We start from the raw sequence: 22,120 nt of genomic DNA on the forward strand, positions 1-22,120 counted from the left end.
TAAAAAACTTAAGTTTTGTGGCAGGCAGCTACAGAAAACCTGAGTTACCACAATACAAACTTTTAAGCAGTGATGGGTGAACGGCCCTCTGCTCAATTTAGAATTGGATTTGGCAATTAATCAATAGAAATTACTCCCAACTTGGCATGCTCTCATTGACATCAGGGAGAGTACAATGATACTCTCAATAACGTTAGGCATGGGTTATTACACTCAAGTTTAACATAGATGAGTTAGCAACTAGTTTGTAACCAATAACTGGACTTAAGATGAGAACAGTATGGATGTTTTTAGGCTTATCATTAATTTTTTGTTAGCAGGCAAGACTGTATTGCATAGTGTTAGTAAAAGCTTGCAGCTTTAACAACCAAGGTTCAAGAAGTGGCTAATTGAAGCTTTGGAGTGTGTGGAAATGGACAGATTTTACTAAGATTCACTGTGGAAATAGATGCAATTGTTTGGTTGTACCTGGCAAAAAGCAATCACATTTGTTGCATACTGGAGTACATATTGTAGTGATACTCAGATAGAAGAGTACAGATTTGCAGTATTAAATGTATAAATAAAATTATTTTAAGGCTGTAACCCTATTTCAGTCTGGAAATAAGAATCACAGGCATTTGTTGACTAGATGGTCTTTAAGCTACTTCCAGTTTTATAGTGCTGTGATTCTCTGTTTCATCATATCATGCAACAGAACGACATGGCTAATCCTCTGGAATTTGTGGATGCAATAGCTGCTGCTGGATTCTAGAATACTATCTGATGTACTAATAGACACATGCACGAATTCTTCCAATTCTGCAAGTTAATTGTGGGAATCAAAAATTCTAATGGTGGAAAAAGTGACTAGAGACTTCCAAGATGCTCATTACTACTCTCCCCCACCTTCAGACCAAAAAAGCAAATTCTCTGGTAATCACAGTAGCTTTATTTTGTGGCTTTATTATTTATTTATTATACCAAAGAACATGCAACAAAGGTTGAGAACATGGTGGAACAGTAACTGTAGTGCCTTTACTAGAACCAGTTAGAGTAATGCTTCATACTGACAGGTCTATCTATATTATTCAGTGCAAATTCATACCAGTTCTTCCATTTTCAGGTGAGGACATTTGTACTGGTTTGTTTCTCTCATTGTCCCACTTACGTAACAGAATATCTGAGTATTTACACAGCGTTTTTGTGTGTGGTTTTTTGGTCTTGCAACCATATCTTAGAAAGAGATTTTTTTTTAAATACCTAGAGGAAACTGGTCAGTGCAATTGTATTTCTTTTTTTCCTGCCAATATGGAAAAATAAAGAGGCAACTGCTACATGGTGATGCATAGCATATTTTAAAAATCACACACAAAACATTTGTAGATCTAAACAGTGTATACATTATTCAGATATAACATGGAAAGGAGAGGGGCATCTCAGATAGCAGCTAGGTGAGGTCTAAGAAAAGGGAGACTTCCACTCAGGTTAGTAGAAATACTTTGATCAAACATTTCTCCCTTCTAATAAAGAAATATCCTGGGCCCAACCTGACCAGCAGGCACTTTACAAAGATTGCAGCACAACTTAAATCTGTGACCGCAGAGCCATACACAGCCTACTAGGAGCCTGGTATCTTTATAGTTTGTGCCATCCCAGGCAGGCAGCAAAAACAGGCAGATTAAGCTTCTGGTTGGCTGTGTTTTGCCAAGTGGGTCAAAGTTGTACAGCCCTGTAATAAAAAGATAGAATAGTCCCACAAAAGTAAATTAAAGCTTTTGCCAGCACCTTCTGGAAGATTTACAGTAAGAAAGAAAAATAAGAAAAAGAAAAATAAGGTGCCAACAACAGAAGTCTCTCCATCTTGATCCTTCTTTCTTTCACAATCTTTGGACTAACGCAGATACCACCTGGCAAATCCCTGAGAGGAATCATTTGGCAGAGAATGTACATTTTCCTTGTAAATGCTCCACAAGAATCAAGCAACTCTTTCTAGGATCAATACTGTAAAGACTTAGTATAAAAATCCATTCCAGTTCCCAAGCCCCTACAGTTTTTATAGCAAAGCACATAGAAATGTTATGGTGGGTTTCTTCAACCACATACTGTATGTAGTTACTAAATAAGATCTCTTCAGACCAGAAGCTGCGTTGCATGGCAGGAAGCAGACCCTTACAGTCACAGCTTTTAGTAACGTAATTGATCTCATTTTCTATGAAACCATCACCCATACTTTAGAAGGCAAATATACCCCAAGAACTTTTAGTCAAATCAAGCAATATTGGGGGAATTTTTACAGAACTGGTCCCTTTTAAAAGGCCTTTATTTTATATCTCATCACAATCCTCTAGAAAGTGCAGCTTCATGTTTTAAGATTCCAAAAGATTTTTTAAAAGCACTGCCTAAGGAGCTACATTGGAATTTGCCCAATTAAAAATTGAGAGAACTTTAAATTGTTACAGAAACACTGGCAAAACAAAGTCTTCCACAAAAATACCACAATATATATAGAGAGATATTAAAGTGTATATGTTAGAAATAGTGACAGTTACAACAGTGTAAAACAGGATAAGAATCCATTATTTTTGTATAAAATATATACATAAAAAGATGTCATGGTACATATTGCCAAACTGCAATAGATTATGTAAACAATTTTATCCTTTGCAGATGTTAAGAGTGTGCTGAGAAATCTATTAGGATCAAGAGCTCCATATATATATATATAAAACCTAATCAGAAAGACTGCGTTTGGAATTTCTGCTGCAGAGCAAGACCATGAAACAATGTTGCCAAATATTTACGTATAAAAGCAACGACTAGTCTCTGGCTCAGAAACTGGCCACCTTACCAGCAACCAAGACAACCAAGCCATGCTACACATGGGGCTAGAGATATTTTTTGTGGCAACCCCCCCCCAAAGAAAAATACACATACATAACACACAGAAAATAAAGGAGTACCTTGTTTTGGCACAATGGTGTATCAACAGTATAGGCTGTCATATGGCAAATAAAATTGTTTCTGAAAAAAGCTGGCTAATTTTGCAATGGTGAAATATTGGGCTTGCAACATTAATAACATTTGTTTGGCCACTTGCAAAATCAGAAAGGTGTTTCCATTTAAGAACTCTGGCATAGCCAGCTGCTCCCCTGCTGTTTAAAGGAGGGCAGGGATCACCCATATAGAATGTGGAGCACCAGATCTTTATAGTCCTTTAGAGAACTGGGTGCCAAGAACCTGCAAAACAGGATCACCTTGCCACATTCCCTGCCATTATGGATTAGATGTGATGTCATGAAGCAGGTTCTAACCATATTTAAAACAGCAACGATATACTGTGGAGTTCTGGTGCATTGGTAAGTTTAGGCTTTAAAAATAGACAAGGAAGGTCCCTCTACTTCAGTCTTTGATCATTCTAAGTTCAGCTGGACTGTATTTTGTGGAAGTTGCAGCATGGAAGCAGACACACCACGGTCTTCCCCCAACAGGGCTGCTAGTATATATGACTAGGTCCTCAAAATCTGCACTAGGAAATTGTTCATTCTGAGGCAACAAACCAGGAGATTATCTAATATATATTCCAAGCAGATAATTTCACTGTTAAGTGGGTAATTGCCATCTATACATGAACTTTACTTGGCACAAATGTCAATGTCAATCAATACCTGACTTGTTAACTCTCTTACCAATATTCATTTCTCAGCAGAAAATGTGCTCAAAATCTCATAAGGAAACAACAAAACGTGTTTTAGGTAATGAAGTCTTCCCTTACTTAAATACTTCTTCTACTTTGTCCTAAACATAGAAATTTACAGTGTGCATAATATAAAAAATTAGAAGATTCCAGCTTCACAATGGATTTCTGTGGCAGAATGGCACAAGTGCAACTTAAGATCTGGTTTGCAGTAGTATTGGTCCCAGAAAAACCAGTGTCTCTCTCTCTAAATGTCGGTTTGTATCCAGTTCCAATAATTATATCTGCTACAGAAAATTTAATTTAGCAATTATATTGAACTAACTTTCATTTGCTAGGTACTTAGGAGGAATAAGAGTGTTTGGCATAAAACAGGAAATGCAACTTGCAAGCTTTCAGCTGAAGCCTATATATATCTATTCCGAAATAAGTCCAATGGGTTCAATTGGCTTTGCTCTCAAACAAATGTATACAGGTTTGCAGCCATGGTTGCACTGTCAAATTTTTTTGCAAGGCCCAGTCTCCAGAAACACTGCCCTGCCTGGGCTTCACTGAAGTGAATAAAACTTGCAAGTACTTTGATATACAGTAGTGCTTTCTGTACAGACCTTTACAGTTTGATGAACATATGTTCCTCAGCCACAATTAGTAGGATTTAAGGGGCAAGAGGGGAATTGGTGAGAGTGAAAGAGAACGAAACCCAAATGTTCAAATTGTGAACATTGTTTAGGAAAAATTATCAGGATGAAGAGCAAGGTACCTCTTGGTGAATGACAGCTGCTTTTAAGGGTGTGGAATTCCTGATATGTCATCTGGGATGGTAGATGTATGGAAATACGGTTCAGGTTTACTCCTGACAATGACATAGACTCTAAAGAGAATGCGGCTATTTTCAAAAATGGCTTTAAAATTTTACATCTATGATTTATTGGGGATAAAGTGTTGTCTACTAAAATTTTGTTCCTTTTCAAGATTTTCCAATTAGTGTAAGAAAATGAAGCTTGGTTCTCAAAGTACTTTCTGGTAACAGCTCCATTAATTTCAGTACCATTTATTTCCTTAAAACAATCTATCCAGCTATTTAAGGGCCTTTAGAAAGTGAAATATGGGATTCAGGGCAGCTTGATGTACCATCAACTACAACTGAAGATTCTACAGTAATTACCTCTACTTCTTCCAACCATCATTGATGGCCTGCTCTTAAAATGTACATACAGTACTACATAAATCCCAAGGAGAGGAAAAAAAGTGCTCAAGGCTTCACAAAACGAACCCCAAAACCAAGGCACAAAAAAGGAAAAAAAGATGGAAGAGCTTTATACATGCTGACAATGACTTAGCATAAAAACCCACACATTTGGTACACCAGTGTTCTGAAACATGAGATTATTAGGACAACTGCTGCCTAGTATGGTAAATAATTTTTTCATTTATCTTCATAGTTGCAATTTAACAAGTCCTGGTTGTTCATTTCAGTAAAAGGCAAAGATATATGATCACAACGATGTTCTCATAGTCTGGAGTTCAGTTCACTCTGCTTTGAACTCCCTATTTTGTAGGTGTGTTTTCTATTTCTGAATCTGAAAATAAACAGGAGATTACATACATTAGAAACAGAAACAGCAACGCTCTGGTTTATATTTCCCCCACAGGAACTCTCCTACAATACAATTTTGTTCAAGCATCCATATTTAAGCAAAGAGCATCTGTAATCCAATTAAGGCAATCCTAAACACACTTCGTGGGAAGCAAGATCTATTGAACTGAGTTGGATTTACTTCTGAGGAAGCATGCAGAGGCTCAAGCTGCAAGAGGCTCAAGCTGGGGTCATTTTAGAATTGACACTTGCCGAAGGAGAGCATTTAAGACAATGTCCTCACTCAGATACATCCTTTTGTTTTTCAGCATTCAGCATCCACAATGGGAAAGCATTATGTACAATATTTTTTTCCTTTTTTTGAGATTAAAATGTATTTTTATTAAAAAAAACCTCTTGGTTTACAAAAGTATGAGCAGCGTCTGTCTCTTTTTCTTTTCCAAGTAACATTTTTACAGATCAGTTTCATTTGTTGAGACATTAGTGTTACATTAGGAAGAAAAGGGGGAAAGAGGTGGAGGGGGGAAAGGCAAGTGGGGTTGGGTGGCGATGTTTCTATTTTACTTAATGTATGTGTGGGGTTTTGTGTCAGTGTCACTTGCGCAGGTTCTCTGCTATTGGCTTGTGTTCCTTTGGTGGTGAGAGAGGTTGGGGTTGGCCTAGCGTGTGGTTGTTTGCTTGTGATTGGCTGTGGTGATCTTTGTTTTCGTGTGTGAGTGAGGTGGGTGGGTGTTTTGGATCAGGTTAGCCATATTGATTTGTATGCTGTTGGTGGATTCTTGTTGTCTTGTTGGGCTGTGTATGTGATAAAGGGGAGCCATACCGGGGTGAAGGCGTCTTCTATTTGTCTCCGTGTCAGTTTCAGCTTATTGGTTAATTTTCTAGTAGGGCTGTTTCCCATACTATTTGGTACCATTGGTCCATGCTTACTCCTGACAGGTCTCTCCAGTGTCTGGTTATGATGTTTCTGGCTGCTGAAAGCAGGTGGGTTATGATTTCTTTGTGATGTAAATGGGCGTTATTGTCTTGGAAGATGTTTAGTAGGGCCGATTCTGGGGTGATTTCTAATACATTATGTACAATCTGAACACTTTATTCCCTAACAGTAACACTGGTTTATCGTAATAGTAGTATTATTGTCATGATTGGGGTGTATGGGGTGCTAGGGGAGGGGCAGTACCTCTGGTGAAAGGAGGCGATGGTGGCTTCATAACTGGGCAGAAAGTGAGATGGGTGCTTTGCAGTTTAAATGCTTGGGAGGAGGAAGATGCCAGAGGTTACCATGGGTGGGGTCGTGTTCAAGGGGGGCATTCCACAAAAGGAGGGGAAGAATGCAGTAGGGTCATGGGGTGAAACGCGGAGATGCAGAATAAAAGAGAGAAGTGGCTTCAGAAATAGAATTAGGATGGTGAAAAGCAAGCTTAGTAGTTGACTGGGGTGGGAAGTAGATGCTCTAAACATCAGGAAAACCGTTATGACATTGAGAGCCGTTCGACAGTGGAACGGTCTCCCTCATTCCTTTCAGGTTTATAAGCAGAGGGATGGCCATCTGTCATGGATGCTTTAGCTGAGAGTCCTGCAGTGCAGAGGGTTGGACTAGATGACATTTGGGGTCCCTTCCAACTCTACAATTCTATTATTCTAGAGTGTTCATGTGGGAAAGGCAGAGGGAGTGGTGAGCAGAGCAAGCAGGGGCAAAGTACCTAGTAGTATATAAGAACCTTAAAGAAACAAACTTATTTTCCTTTATGGTTTGGTTTAGCTCCTAGCATCCTGTTGAAGCTTGCATAGCATCTAAGTAGATTTGACATTCTGCCTCCAGGCCAAAAGTTCATTATACTCCATGACGTCAAAAATACAATGCAAGGGGGAGCTTTATTTTAGTGAAATGTGTTTACCCTTTAACTCGCAGCATCTCTTCAAACGTTTCTGGCAGAGGATTCCCATAACTCTCTGGGAGGAACAGGGTGAGAATCCCTATCAGCACAGTCAGACTGCCCATGACGATATAAGGTAGAAATCTATCATAGGCACCTGGTGAGAGACAGAAGTTCCAAAGTTTAGATTATATTCCAATATAGTTACAGAAGAACTGAAGTAATTATTACTTTATCATATTTGCATACTGTCCTTCCTCTAAGGATACCAAGGCAGCATGCATGGGTTTATCCATTTCATCCTCAACAATGTTCTTATGAGGTAGGCTAGGTTAAAATACAGTGAATATTTCAAGATATGGCGGGGGGGGGAGAATTTCATATTTTAAAATGAAATTTGCCAATTTGGACTTCCTGAAATAATATGCAAACTGAAATGCGGTTATCCTTCAAAATTCATACTTCTCTGAATTTTGCAGTTCTCCAACAAAAAAAAAATGTGAACACAAATATATACATACTCAGTTTGCATAAAAATATATACATTGGTAAAAGCATAATCAAAAATTGCACTGAATGAGGGGAAATTGCTTGCAAAATGTGTATTAGGAGAAATGTGAACTAAAATGCTGATAAATTTTCATGAGAACAAAAAAAAAAAAAAAAGCAAACTGATGTGAAAATGTTACAAACTGAATTTAAGGTTATTAAAAAAAATAAAAACCAAGTGAAAACAAAGCTGTCAGATTATCCATCCCTAGTTTAAGGTCATTCAGTTTCATAATCCTAAATTAGATGGGAACTGGGAAGTGAAGGTTGTTTTAAAAATGTAGCTCAAATGCATAATAAATAATAATTACATTACTGCATGTTGGAAGTTTGAGGGTAAGTGTTTTGAAGCAAGGAGTGACTCATGGATAAGGCAGTCAGAATTGAACTTATGCAACAGCTACCTAGAGATGACAGAAAAGTGAACTGCAAGATTTTTAAAATGATAGGAGACTTCTTACCAAGGTAAACAAAGTAAGGAGCAATGATGCTGCCCACACGGGATGACATGGAGGTGGCACCTACGGCCATGTTTCTTACTATGGTTGGATAGAGCTCTGCGGTGTAAACATAAAGCATAGAGAAGGCAGACGTGATGCCAAATTTCCCCAACATCACCAAGATAACAGACAGGAGGTTGAGGTCTGCAGAAAAACAGAAACGGAGTCATAAGACCTCTATTATTATTCACCACCTTTCCAGAAATCCTCCTTTTATCCCAACTATTCTTACTTATCCTACAAACTGTTTTAAATGTTGCTAAGAGCACTGCAGCATGTTAGCATATATGCCTTGTTGGTTAGTGGTACCTGTAAATACTTGATTTACACAACAGGTCTGAGACTAAGCTGCAGGTATACTAGTTCCAATAGCTAAATGTAGAAAATCTAATTAACCATAATAGCATTAAATGCACCAAATAAGTTTCTTAACTATTTAACATTGAACATTTGTTATATAGGCAGGGCCATTAAGAGGTGTGCCTTCATCCATGATATTAACCTTTCCCAGAGTTAGACAAGGCTGATGGGAGTTGTGGTTCAAAACATCTGAAGGCTGCACCATCACTACCAACCAGAGACTTGTCATTTTCTGCATGGGTGCAAGTAAATGAAGGCACTAAGAAGGCAAGGACCTGGTCCAGTCAACCTCTGAGCTACATAGCTTTCATTTATGCACATAGATAGGACTAGGAAGTGAAGCTTTTATGCTTCAAATCCCTGTTAGAATAAATGCATGATGATATGTACTAAAGTACAGAGGAAGCAAGTCCATAATCTAACTTGCAACATGGATAAGCGACTAGGATAATGGAGCTAAACAAAACTCAAGGATACTTAGCTCAAGTTGGTCTTTTCCAATACCCAATCCTCTAGCAGAGTCTTTACACCAGGGGTGGGGAACCCTAAGCCCAGGAGCCAAATATGGCCCTCCAAGCCTTTATGTGTGGCTCTCAGGACACTTCCCTGACCACAGCCTTCACCGGCCCAGCTGCACACCCTCAAGTGTTTTTGTCTGCCTGGAATACGTCCTTGAACTTTGTTAATGCCTCTTGCTTGCCCAGATGGAGGATAGGGCATTGCATGTAGCCCAGTATATAAAGTTTATGCTTCACACTTTTGCCTCAGCCTAAACACTGCCATCTGGTGCTCAGAAGGTTGCCCAGAAAGAAATGTGGCCATTGAAATAAAAAATGTTCTCCACCCCTGCCTTGCACAGTACGGTCAAATATCAACACATCTATAGCATTGGTGGGTGTTCATACTTGGAGGTACCAGTTGAATGAACAGAATAACTCCTCCACCCAAGAAAAGGGTGCCAGCTATTGAATAACGCCGAGGTAAGGTTCGGAGCAGAAGCCAAGCAATCACATAGGCTGGAACCTCAATTACTGCTGACAGGAAACAATTGAGGTAGGCATCTCCATGTAGATTGGGGGTGTTAAGTGACAAGCCAAAGTAGCCAATAGATGTAAACATCCTGGAATAGGAAAGGGAGAAATAATAATAATAATAATAATAATGTGCCTTGATGTTCAAAGTATTAGCCAATACAACAATAGCTAGTTATTTTCTACGCTACCATTCCATGGAGCAACACTTTGTTTTAGAATGTATTTGTGGTTTTAAACTTTTTTGTATACTGCCCTGAGATCCATTTGCAGATACAGAGTGCTCTACACATTTTAAAAATAAATAAAATAAAATGTTTTCATCCCAAAAGACAAGCATAACACTTGCCTTACCAATCAGACCAAAGGTCACTGAGCACTACTCTCAGTCAGAGGCAAGTAGTAACAACATTTACAGAATATTGCCCCTCCAAAAGGTATAGCTAAGACACATTGGACATTTTCTAGCTTTGATTTTATTTTCTTGTTTGAAATAAGAAGTTTTAAATAAGAGCCTCTATACTAGGCCCAGCCATGGAAAGAAATTTTCTAGCTTTTAATCCTGACATATGTAGGAAGGTAGGAACCTTATCAGGTTTCTGTTACCCAAGGTCTCAAGCCAGGAGTGGAGAATCTGTTGTTGGATTCCAAGTGCATCAGCCCCCACCAGCAAGGCCAATGGTCAGGGATGATGGGAACTGTAATCCAACAACACGTGGCAGGTCAAAGATTCCCTAGGCCTGAGTTGCACTATATGAGATTTTCATGAGCAGGGAGAATTATTATTTTTTGTGGCTGTTCTGCAGTTGCTATGTAACTGAGGGGATTTTACTCTGAAGATGAAATGTGGTCTAATAGATACTCATTATCTGACTCAGTTACCCACATCCATGCAATGCCAGCATTTGTTACAGCTCTTTGTAAGAAGTGCTTTCATTAGTAACAGCTCTGAATCTTCAAAATGGTCTGGATTTCCTAATGGCCATTTAGTAAGCTAAGTATACTAAGCCCACAACATTTAACTTGTCTGCATTCAGCTTTACATGCATGCCAAAAAGGAGGGGGTGGGCAGAAAGGAGGCAGGGTTCTGGGGAAATTATTTTGACAATCCCACCTGCCATTGAACCCAGTGGATTTCTACTATATGTGATTTTGGCTTTAGGCACGATCTTCAGAACGTAAACTCTGTGTAAGTTGTGGACTTACTGTACCTCAAGCGGGTGCATTTTTTCCTCTTGTTTCCATCTTGTAGAAACGTTCAAGAATGTTTAGTAGTTTTAGTGCAAAGAACAAGGAAGCAGCTATTTTGGAATTCCCTGACCTGGGAGGCCCATTTGATTTCTTCGTTTGTCTCAGCTGTTTGCTTTTTAGTGAAGACATTTTTATTCTGATAGGTATTTGACCTGCCAGGATGAAGAATTTTAGTGGGCAATTATTAGGTTTGTTTTGGTTTTTAAAAAGACTATTTTCCTTGACTGTTTTTCTTTTATTGAACATTGCCAGACATAATTGTTGTTACTGGGCCACTTCTGCATGCATTAAGGGAGTAGCCCCCATAACTGTCCTCAATTTCATAAGGAATCCATTTAATATCGCAGAGGCTAGAAACATGTAGAAACTAAATATTCCCACAATTGCAGTAGACTGCTGAGCAACTCGCAAAATAATGTATGTTGAATTTGAACCTGCTATTTAAACACTTAGGTAGGAATTTGAACAACTCAGTTCATACATGGTTTGCAGTGTCCATATTCCCTTGATCCTTATGTGCTTTAGAAACATACACACACTTACCACAAGAGAAGAGAAAAGACAGTGATAGTTGCAATATTTCGGGTTCTGAACAAGTCCAGAAGTAATCCTTGCTGCTGCTTGGCCTTCATATCTTGTATCTTAGGAGTGGGGGAAAAGAAAGTGAAAATGATTCCCAAAAACAAAACAAGCTTAAAAGCCCTCAGTACCCAAAATGGGAAACAATTGTGATCAGGGCGGTGGTGCAAAAAACCTGAAGTCATGAAATTCAAGTCAAGGATTCAAGTTAGCTGGAAATCAGTTGTTAGATACAGGTAATCCACTATCATATGTCTAAGGGAAGTTCTGAGACACCATTACATTTCTGAGTCTGATTTCTTCCCCTTTTGTAGTGGTCCTGTTATCAAATGTATTCTGTTGTTCACTGCAGTATGTCAGCTACCTATTTTATGTGTAAAATGAACACAAGGCTAGAATTGTCCCGCTCTGCCTTTTGGTAAAGCCATTGGTGGAACCAAGTTCAGAATTCAAGGTAAGGTGCAGAAGAGGGTTACAGGTTAGAAATCTACCTTACAGTAGAAAGCTAGATGAGTTCAACTCAATTAGGAGTGGGGAACTGGATCCAGCCAGTGGGTCAGGTCCTTATCACTACCCTTCATGGGCCAACTCTGATAGGCTGGCAGGACGGCACACCTGTCAATCACTTGATGCCACATGGAATCAGGTGACCTGTTTTCCTTTGCCCATAGCAGACTAGAGCAACCAGTTGGCTCTTGCACATGTTTCTACAACACTGCTCAGAGACTAAGGGAATTTAAGTGAATTATTTTACTAACACATTAGCAACAGGTTAGAAAGTCACAGGTTGCCAATTAAAAAATAATAATCTAATGCTAAACACCATTTTATCTCAGTGAAAATATTTTTCAAAGCTAATGATTTGCCCACCAAACTCAGATCCTTATTTTTACTTCTTTGTTGAAAGCATCCAAAGATCTTGCCACAAAGAACAGGCAAACAAGACACCTATCTTTCAGCAAATTAAGAGAGTTCTTGCTGCTTAAGTAATCAGAGCTGGCCCAAGACATTTTGACAGGTGAGGAAGACCCTAAAATAGTGCCTCCCTCTCTGCCAGGGAAGAAGGGGTGAGGGAACAAGGCAGGGAAGAAAGAAAGACATCAGGATCTGCTGCCCCTGGGGATCCTGATGTCTGGCGGTGATTGCCTCACCTTGCCTCATGGGTGGGCTGGCCCTGAAAGTAATAATAAATGTAAGGACTGCATGAGCCATCAACTGCCAGTGGCACATATTTACTACTTATTAGTATGACAAATGTTCCAGTTGTGGCTTGTTTACTCTACTGGCTTATTGTAACCACAAAACTCGTTTGAAACAGTTACAAAGAAGGATCACAAAGTAGTCAAGCACATGGAAATATTTACCTCCACAGGATCTATAAGTATTGCTGGGGCTGGAACACCATTTATTTTGGCAGCCTTTCGAATAATAATTTCAGCTTCTTCAAATCTTCCTTGAGAGATCAACCACCGGGGAGACTCAGGAATGAGCCTGAAACAAGCGTCAAATAATCAAGCTGATATTTTTAAAACTATGAACTTGCTGGTTCAAAGGAACTTTGTAAGCCAATTACTTCCTTAGTTGGAGTTTGTAGATATGATTGAGCAGGTTATGTGTGTTTTATGCATGTCTCTCCTGTTTGTGTGTTATGCAGGGAATGAGGTCTGTATTTCATATCAAAAAGGTGTATGAGGGTGAGGTGAACCAAACTCTTCTTACCTCATGGCTATGTTTTATATGTCACAAATCATAAAAAGGTATTCCTCGTTTAATGTAATGCTAAATAAAAACAATCAGATCTGTTTCAGCAATGGTATGGAGCATATCGATGCTTTAGAAGAGTATCATCAAAGTGTAGAGTTGAAAGGGACTCTGAGCATCACCAAGTCCAATCCCCTGCAATGCAGGAATATGCAGTTGTCCCATATGGGGATCAAACCTGTGACCCATGTAAAAGGAAAAGCCAAATAGTCTGGTTCTAAAGCACATTTGCCTCAATATTAATAATACTAAATTTCAGTAAAACTGAAAGCGTGTTTAAACAGCAGCTTTAATGTACAACAACCATTACTAAGGCTGTATACTAATGTTGGAGAACAGGATCCATCCAGCAGTCAGAACTTCAATTCCCCAATCTCCTGCGGGTCACTTTGGCAGGTGAGTGGGGAGGCACACCTGTCAAACAGTTCAGGTCATGACATCAGGTGACTCAACTTCAAAGAAAAGACTTGGAAGTGCACTCTTAAGGGCATTCCAAATTCTTCCTTCCTTTGCAGCCTGGCTCGAAGTTAGGCTGAGCTGCAACTGAGGATACCTTCCAAAAGGGGCTGACTGCAAACCTAGCTGGGATTGGCACTGACTGCAAACCCTACTTACAGCAGGGATTATTGGAAATATATCTGTAGTGTGATGCTGGCCCTGATTCGACATCAGTAATATGGTAACGGTACAGATGTAATGTAGAAGTAGGCTTCGTGAGTGCTTTTTTCTTGCTTGCATACATTTTAAAAAAATGAATCATAGTTCAAAAAAATGCTTTGGGCATGGCGTGTGTACACATCAATGCTCATTTACAATTTGGAGGAAGAGCTTGCTTTGACATTTTGAGGGCATTCTTTGCAGTGGCACGAAAACCTGCAAAACTGAATTGCAGCAGGAACTTAGCAAAATGAGGAAATGTTAGTAGTGCCATCTTGTGGGCTTGGCTGCTTCTCAAGCAGAATCCAAATGAAGTTAGCCAGGAACTGTGCATGTGATTAAGGCAAGTACATGCTTACTTCTCATTAAGGTTGAAATATCATTCTCATAAGTTGTGGCATTGCTTTCTTTCACAGGGGAAATGGTCCCTCTTTACAGAAAAACACTTCAGAAATTAGATATTCTAGTATCTGTAGAAAGTTTTGAATGATAAGAAACTGCTGTCCCCCCCCCTCCAAATGCTCAGATATTAATGTAAATGTCAATTCCTTTATAACAGAGATGAAATATATAGAATGTGCAAACCAAATGCTAGGATTTCACATTTGGACTTTCTAAGATTTTGACAACAGAAAGATGTTTTTATCCCTGTGGATCATTATGGATTTGTTTTCTGTTTTGCTGATTTGTTCATGGATAATACCTCAAAACACTACTTGTTCCTTCACTAGGACTCCTCTGTTCACAGAAGTCATCATAAGCTGGCACAAAAATAACAGCCCATTCCTCTAATTCTGGCAAAGAACTGATCTGAACCCTACACAGCTACCGGTTCTCTTGCTCCCCCTTCCTTATGCGGTAGGGTGGTGCCACACTGTGTGTGTGTGGACCAAAGCAAGGCTTTCCTCTTACATGATACTCTATGGGCCATTAATTGGCCAGGTAACAGTTGTAAATACTTGCAAAGCTTAGGAACTTTATATAAGGTTAACACCCGAGGCATTTATGGGACTGGAATGCTAAGGACGAATACTACTGGTAGACACTGCATAAGCTTTTTCTAAATCTCTGTGAAAAGGAACATGGGAAGCTGCCTTATACCAAGTCAGTCCATTGGTTCATCCAGCTCAGTAATTATCCATGCTGACTCGCAACAGCTCTTCACAATATCAGCTAGGGGACATTCCTATCCCTGCCTAGGAACTTCAGACCTTCTGCATGCATGGCAAGTGTTCCATCACTGAGTTAGGGCACGTCTGCCATCTCTAGAAGGCTTGATAAAGAATGAGGTGGCCACTCATGACCATAAAAGAAAAAAATATAGTTTCTCACAAGTGCACTTTGATCTGATCTCATGTCAGGGGCTTTTGTACGGTATCATCTTATAGATACATTTCCAATGGGAATTTGAAAAGAACCATCTTTCCCACATACTTTTAAAAAATGCATAAATGCCACTTTTCAACCAAAATGTCCCCAAAGTAAGATAAAAACATTAGTTTTAATTAAGAACAACTGTTAAATGCTAAACATAGTAAATTCAAAACACAGTAATACTAAGCATAGTATCCAGGCCATATTTACTAGAAGCATGCCCTACTGAGCTCAATGGAGCTTATTTCCAGACACAAATATGTCACACTGTAGCAAACAAGTATTTAGATTTCTGCTGCAAACAAATTGGTCTGCACTGTAATTTAACCAATATAAAATAGGACTGATTTTCCGCAAGCAACCAAGGGGGGAGAGGAAAGAATTTCACAACAGCTTTATTTCATGAGCCCAATACTTTCTTGTTCAGGAATCCCGATGGTATAATGCACAGGTTCCTCTATCCAAACCCCACCATATGTGCACAGAAGGAGAACCAAGCTCCGACAGGAAATGGGAGGTCTATGTGCATGTCCCTTATTCCCATCCAGCTCCTTGCAAACTTTTGAGGAACATGAGCTTTAGTATATTTAGTGTTGTATTTTATTTTAAACTTAAGTTATTGTAGGTTTATTATTTATGTATTTATTTTAAATTATACACCACTTTGCACCTCATCTGGGTCTCAAAGCAGTTTACAAAGAATAAAGAAAATACAATACAATAAAATATAAATTAAAATGTTGCCCAGAGAATGTATGTTATGGGGTGACATACAGACATTCAGAGAAAAGGGCTGGATGGAGACACAAGAGGTCTGAAGCTCCCTCTATTTCCTATAATGCCCAGTCCACAGAGCTCAAAACCCTATACATGCAGGTGCTTGCCTGCAAGGATGTTTTTGTTTAATACAAAAGAGAAAAATAATAAAAAAGGCAGTAGTAAGGCATTTTTGTAACAAAGTGAATTAATTTGCTTAAACCTATAAAAACCATTAAACCACATTCTCTTTATCACCTTAATATTAAAACAGAGGCTGTTCACTGAGAGAGGATTCTACAAGTTCGGATCTATACATGAAAATAAGTTGAGAAGTTGTCTGTTTGGCATAACTCACTTCACATCACAGATCTTCTCTGAGCGTCAAGCTAAGCATAATAGGTCACCACTCTCTTGTATGCTACTTCACCAAGTCATGGACAAAATAACTCTAAATATATATATATATATATATATGTATATATATAATCTCTTTTCATACTGAAACCACATAACCAGCCAGAAGCGAGTTCAGTGAGAATTTGTTTAAATTTGTATTGATTTGAAAAAAAAGGTGTAAAGGAAATGACTGCAACTGAAAGCCAAAAGAGAAATATCCAAGAGCACTTAAGAGGGGTAGTTTTGTGTACACACACAGGGGAATTAGCAAGTGTTGAAATGGCCAAGGCTGAAATGCATGAAAATCCAAGAGTTGTAGTGAACATGAGGGAAGAATGCATGGAAAACACAAAATTAACCCTCCTCCAAAAGGGGGGGGGGGGAGGAGAGAGAGTGCATTTTGTTTCCTGAGCATAACATGGCCACTCAAGCTAAAGTCTGATTCCTACACCCTACATACTGTCTAATAATTACCTTCCAAGATTACTTTCCATTCTGGGACCCCTAAAGCTGCTTCAATAAATACCCATCTTCCAAGAAACTAGCTTCACATCTAAAGTGTATCAGGCAAACTGGAAAAGAGAGATTCCACCTGGATCTCAGATTGCTGCAACCCATCTCCTTCAATCTTATGTTATTTGGCCAGCAGAACTGGAAAAGGAGAGTACCTCTTTTTGGGAGTTTGCTACAGATACCTGTGACAGTCTTTTCAAAAATGTGGCCCATTATAAAATGTGGTCTCTTACTTTGTAGCTGCTGAATCACATGGACACTGGCTAGCTATGAGCTCAACAACTCAAGATTTGCAGGAACAAAAAGCAGGAAAATTAGAAGTGGAAGGAAGAACTATATGAAGACACAAGAAGTAACTAAAGGGAAAACTCTCTAGTGCAACCACCATAGGAAACAATACATATGGTAGCTAGCAGGATTTTGATTAAAACTATCTGCTATTTTATTTTTGTGGAACCAAGGCTAAAAAGTAGGACATTTCAGGGAGTCAGGTCAACCCCAAGGCACATTTCTAATCTCTTAACAGTCAGCTTTACCCTTCAGCAAACTGGCAAACTGATTAGCAGAGTAGAAAGCAGCTGGGACCAAGGTTGAACCACGTTTTTGTTTCAGCAGCTAAAGTGGGGAATTCATTTTAGAAGTTTCTCCCTAGGAAAAACACACATCAAACATCAGCCACCAGAAACTTAGGGAGAGGGCTTTGGTGGACAAGATTAAAGATGGAGGACACCTATGTAGAACTCAAACAAGTAGTCTGAGGTTGGGAGGAATGGAGTATGGGTAGAGAAAAGACACCATACACATTCCCTGTAGACTAAAATGTAATGAAGCAAAATTGCTTAACAGGGTAGCAGATTCTTAAAACCCTTTTAAAAATGCACAGTTCCTGTATATTAAGAGCATCTGAAACTGATGTGTTCACAATAGTGAAATTTTAAGGCCACTGCCAAATCATTATTTCAAGTCAACAAATCTAAAAAGTTGACTGAATCCTTCTCAGAAAATTAAAAAATACCCCTTAGTTTGCAGTTGTTCCCACCTCACTCAAGCACATCAAAAGTGGGTGCAGAGATGGTCAAATACCGTTATCAATAGGTCTACAAGGTAGAATCTGTACTAGTTTTTCTAGCCTGTTGTAACTAGCCACCACTTGAATTACCACTGTGCAATTTCTAGGAGAGTGAATGCCTTATGTTCTGTCGCCCAGAACTTGGGGAATAGGAGAAGGAAAGCAGATAATAGTATTCAAAAGTGTGTGTGTAAACAAAACAAAAGGCCTAATGCAAGAAAAAGAAAGAAACAGAGCTGGGATTGCAGAAAGGCCTGAGGTAGTGGGGGGAAAGGCGTGTTAGCTATGGAGCAGAAGAGGAGGGGGGGACTCAGAGAGCCCTGCGGTGGTGAAGGAAGCAGGGAAGAGAGTGTGTGCGCACTATGGGGTACAGAGAGAACAAGGGATAAATGAGTTAGCATAAATACATTAAATTAAATGTGATATGTCCCTCAAGAACATTTGAGCTGTACACCACATTTTAGAATCAACTTAACAGCTTTTTCAGTGAAGATGAAAAAATTATTAGCTGGAGGGTAGGGTGGGGTAGGGGAATAAAAAGGCCCATACTCCTGTTCATGTTATTTGGAGCAGACACCAACTATAGAATGAATAAAAAACTATTATTACTGAAATATTTAGTGCCAACATATTGCTAGCTACTGGAGAAACAAATTCTGTCAGGGGAAATCCATGGGCACCAGGGCAGACAGGGGCAGATGGAGGGCAGAATTAGCCCAGGAGCAAAGTGTTGGGAGTAGTGTGGCTCTTCTTCTACTTCACCATCTGAATACCCTACTAGTGAAAATAGCTATAGCATTAAGCTGCTACAAATGGTGATGCTGGAATAAACTTAACATCACATCCCAAACTGAGCAGTAATGCAGGAGCAAATACCAAGCAAAACATACACACCCAGTCCAAGACAGGTACATATGTGTTTTCAATATTTTTCTGGTTTAAGAAGTTGAGTTAGATTCAGCATCTGTGTTAAGAATCAGTAGGTCATTCAAAGGTTTTTAGGGAGCTATTTCCCCCCCTAAAGATGAACTTGCAATGCCTTCCCCAATCCCTCACTATGCCTAGATATGTCAGAGTTGCAAACAAGTAAATAGGCTACATATATCAAATACAGTGGTACCTTGGTTGTCGAACGTAATCCGTTCTGGAAGACCGTTCCTCTTCCGAAACATTCAACAACTGAGGTGCAAAGGGCGATTGGCAAAGTCAATGGAGGAAATTGAAAAAAATGCAGCAGAAGCTGTTTGACTCTGGAGGCACGTTCGAAAACGGAAACGTTTTCTACTGGGTTTTTGGCGTTCGAAAACCGAAACGTTTGGCTTCCAAGATGCTCGAAAACCGAGGTACCACTGTACATACAGAAGGTATCCAACTGAAATTATATAATGTGATCCGGATGTGATCCGGAAGATTTAACCACTACTTTTCTATGACTACTCTTGGAGGAGCAAGGTGAATTGTCTATTTTATGTAATTTATAACAGATATTTCAGGAAAATTTTTAGTTGTAACTATGAAGAAAATGGGGATGGAAGAAAATTAGAGAAAGGGAAAGGTTGTACAAGAGTGCTCATCTAGTAAGATTCAAAAAAGGCAATAAAAAAAGCTGGAGGAAAAATAATAAGAAAAGAGAGAAATAATTTCAAAATTGCATTGAAGAGCCGGCACAGGATGCACTCAACCAAGCTACCAGAGTCAGTCAGGCTCTAAAAAGAAAGATAATTTATCTGTAAAGAACATGTTTGGCATTGAAGACAATTCTGTTCTCTGCAACCAAAATGCCAGGGGTGGGGAATATATCCACAGCAACCAAAGGCTGTTAAAATCCTCCAGCTGGTTATATAACAATGCAAGTTGAAGGCTATCAGCTACAGATGACACATTTCTGAAGCTGAACGCCTTTCAAACATTAAGACTCACCACCACAGTGGAACGCAGCAAACCCCAGGTACAGTAAGAGCCAGTAGCAGCATCCGCCATTCTCTGATGAAGTAAGCAAATAGTGGCAGCAACATGTAGCCAATTGCAAAAAATATGCAAACTCCTAATGTAGAGAATATAATACGAACTGATTTGCCAAGAATTTCTGTGCCTGTTCAAAACAAGGAGTGTGGGTTAGCATCTTAACTCTCTCCCCCCTCTTTAAAAAAAAGTTACTCGAAATATTCTATTGCATTTTGAAAAATGAATACAGTCTTTAAAATGGAGTCATTTGTCCTAGAACATTTCAAGAGAAGTATGGCCCAGAATTAAGCTATGTTTGTAACTATGGTTTAATGTGTAAGATAGGATATAATGCTGGGGGAGGGGGAAGAAATGGGAGGGGATTATCAAACACAGCTATAACATTATTAAGAATCTGTTTCAACCTCTATTAAAAAATATCAGAATTGCCTTTGCTAGGTTTGACCAAGGTTCAGATAATCCATTATTATGTTCCCAACACCAGCGAATCATATCTCTCTAGACACTCACAAGTAGAGCACAAAAGTAAGAGTCATTCCATTTGTAACCATAGCTTAGATCCAGAGATGTCTTGTGCAAGCGAAAAAGCAATTCTGCTTGAGAAAAGCAGCCCTCCCAAATTCCTCCAATTTTCGCAGCCTACAGCAGTGCATTGTAGCCCAGCCCATTCGGCTCCAGAGGGGCCGCTGACCTCCAGGAGAAGATTTTGCAGGGACCCAGATGGCTTTTTTGGTGGGGAGTCGGGATAGCCCTGTCATACAAGCAGAGTCCCATTTGATCCTATTTCAACCCTACAACTAGTATTAATTCTAACAAAAATGACTAGATGTTTGCTGAAGACCGCTCCCTGCAAGGCCCTTTCCACCTGGCCTTGGGGGCAGGGCCAGACTCATCCTGCTCAATTTCAGAGATTTCTGGGAGGCCAGAGGAACACTGCCCTGTTGTGAATGCTGAAGAGCCCAGACTCACTGGAACAAACTCTGGGGTTGCGTCAAATGTTGAAAAATGCTTTAAAATGCTTTAAATAAGAAAAATAATCTTAATTTTAAAAACAGAAAATAAGGGCTATGATATCCAAATTTATAATGAGATTTAAGTACTACTTTGGTTCACTCTGAAGAATAATAAAAACACCTGCCACATTCCCCAATAACCATCTGTAACAGAAAGCTTTGAAGAAGGGGGGAACTTCCTGGTGCCAGTAATTCTGTTAAGACTATGGGGGCTAATGAATTATTTCTTTGGTGAACCTTCAGTGTCATTAAAAATACACTTATCATTTAGGTAGTCCTTTAAAATATTCGAAGTCCTTCACATACATTGGCCTAAGCCAGGGAAAAAGATGGGATATGAATAAATTCTTCTTCTTCTTCATCACTCCAAGTATACATTCATGAAACTGTTAGGGTCATGGAGTTGTTAGTGCCCCCAATGCAGGCAGAAATGTGTCCATCTGTGGAGAGGGGAAGCAGGGTAGGTAACTAAGGGCAGACCCCTCTACAATTCTCTCTCCTCTTGAACAGTTGATCGGAACAATCACACATTTAAAACTGGGTTTTCTAAGTGCAGCTGCATCAAAAGAGGGAAACCAAGCACAAGGTATCTGAGGGATTATCTCAGCAATTCCCTCAACAAGCAAAGGAAGAAAGGTCCATATTATTATTGTCATGAAAGTGCATATTACTATTATTCCCATATTGGGGACTGGGAGAATACTATTGTGTACAACTCCCTAGTGAGTTTGCAGCTGAGGCAAGCTTTGAATTAGGGACTTCACACACTTAGCCACTATGCTACATCATCTCTTACAGTACAATTGCCATTGATACTCATAAAACTGTACCATTATGCATTTCCTTCTCTAAGATGAAGTCACATTACTATTTTGTATTAGGCGCTTTTCCAGTTTAGCATCCAGCAAGTTCAAAAATCAAGACGGCCAAACCTAGGGAATCTAATTATTGTTTAACCTTTAAATTCCTGTTTCATAGGTATCTCATCACAATAGGCCACCCCATGACTGAAAGGCCATTGTGTAAACCCAGTCAGAAATCTTGTAAGATATGAGTGATGAACCAACTGGTGCAGCAAATTTTATATTTTCTTCAGTTCTGTGAATAACTTTTCTCTGAAGCAGTTTATGGAAAATGAAATAATCAAGTATGTTTACTGGTGACAAGATTCTCAACAATGGGTACCTGAGTTT

General features: G+C 39.3%; 1 protein-coding gene across 1 annotated transcript in view; it reads right to left on the reverse strand.

Annotated features, from left to right (window-relative positions):
- Positions 1–908: 908 nt before the first annotated feature.
- The window catches only part of SLC22A4 (solute carrier family 22 member 4), a 52,240-nt gene continuing 31,028 nt past the window's right edge, over positions 909–22,120 (reverse strand). The window contains exons 4-10 of the mRNA XM_080997216.1: positions 19,870–20,041; positions 12,785–12,911; positions 11,385–11,482; positions 9,465–9,679; positions 8,161–8,343; positions 7,172–7,307; positions 909–5,256 (exon numbers count right to left, since the gene is read on the reverse strand). Coding sequence (XP_080853342.1) covers positions 5,187–5,256; positions 7,172–7,307; positions 8,161–8,343; positions 9,465–9,679; positions 11,385–11,482; positions 12,785–12,911; positions 19,870–20,041 — 1,001 coding nt within the window. The 3' untranslated portion in view covers positions 909–5,186. The remainder of the gene's footprint in view (positions 5,257–7,171; positions 7,308–8,160; positions 8,344–9,464; positions 9,680–11,384; positions 11,483–12,784; positions 12,912–19,869; positions 20,042–22,120) is intronic.

The sequence above is a fragment of the Podarcis pityusensis genome, assembly GCF_964106645.2.
Source record: "Podarcis pityusensis genome assembly, chromosome: 2".
In the NCBI taxonomy this organism is placed as follows: Eukaryota; Metazoa; Chordata; class Lepidosauria; order Squamata; family Lacertidae; genus Podarcis; species Podarcis pityusensis.